The following is a 1,197-nucleotide window of genomic DNA, read 5'->3' on the forward strand; positions in this document are numbered from 1 at the left end:
ATGTCAGATTACAGGTATTTTCAGAGTAGGGCAATTCTTGCACCCACGCTTGAGAGTGTCGAGAAGGTAAACGATTTTGTCTTGACAATCTTTTCAGGGATGGAAAAGGAGTATTTGAGCTCTGACACAACATGTCAAGCTGATGAGAATGAAGATGTAAAACAAGAGTGGTTCACATCAGAGTTTCTAAATGACATCAAATGTTCGGGACTACTCAATCACAAGTTGACTTTGAAGCCAGGAGTCGCTGTAATGCTACTGCGAAACATAGACCAGACTTCAGGTTTATGCAACGGGACAAGATTAATAGTTAACAAACTTGGCAGCAACGTAATTGGAGCGACGGTAGTGAGCGGTAGAAATATTGGAGATAAAGTGTACATTCCAAGAATGAACTTGATCCCTTCAGATTCAGGATTGCCATTTAAGTTCCAACGGAGACAATTTTCATTAACAATATTCTTTGCAATGACCATTAACATGAGTCAGGATCAATCATTATCACATGTACGGCTTTATTTGCCAAAATCAATGTTCATCTATGGACAACTTTATGTTGCTTTGTCAAGAGTTAAGAGTCGCAGTGGTCTCAGGGTTTTAATTCTAAACGAAGACGGCAATCCAAAGTCATCAACAACAAATGTCGTGTTCAAAGAGGTTTTTAATAATATTTAGGTAAGAATAATATTATTTTCATTTTAATAGCATGTTATGATTTACACTTTTGTACAAATCTTTACTATAGATATAACTAATTTATCTATAACTCTTTTTTCAAATTTGAAATGAAATGTGTAACAAGGAGCCCAACATTCAATGATTTTCTAATGAAGTTAGTAAGATACTAGGTTGTCGATAATTTTTTATTAGCTTTTTGATATAAAATTTAGGGTAAAATTAACATGCTATTATTACAGTTATATATGTTCTTATTTTTTTTATCTCCCTCCTTATGGTTCAAGAATATTATAAACTTCGAACTCTTCTATTCATATTTTACTTTGAATAAAGATAAAATAACATATTTAACACGTTTATTATATAACGATGATGATAGTGTTATACTAAATTTAAAAAATATATGATTATAAAATATTATTTTTAATTTAATTTATCAAATTTAAATATAAGTCCGTGCATCGCACGGGTTTAACACTAGTTATTTACAAATAGATAGATTATTGCCTATTTCAACCT

At 31.3% G+C, this 1,197-nt stretch overlaps 1 protein-coding gene across 1 annotated transcript; it reads left to right on the forward strand.

Annotated features, from left to right (window-relative positions):
- On the forward strand, nt 1–675 carry LOC107477947 (uncharacterized). Its single transcript, XM_021136668.2, has one exon. It carries the CDS (start codon nt 1–3, stop codon nt 673–675), a length of 675 nt encoding a protein of 224 aa, XP_020992327.2.
- The last annotated feature ends 522 nt before the right edge of the window (nt 676–1,197 follow it).

The sequence above is a fragment of the Arachis duranensis genome, chromosome 3 (genome assembly GCF_000817695.3).
Source record: "Arachis duranensis cultivar V14167 chromosome 3, aradu.V14167.gnm2.J7QH, whole genome shotgun sequence".
Classification (NCBI taxonomy): Eukaryota; Viridiplantae; Streptophyta; class Magnoliopsida; order Fabales; family Fabaceae; genus Arachis; species Arachis duranensis.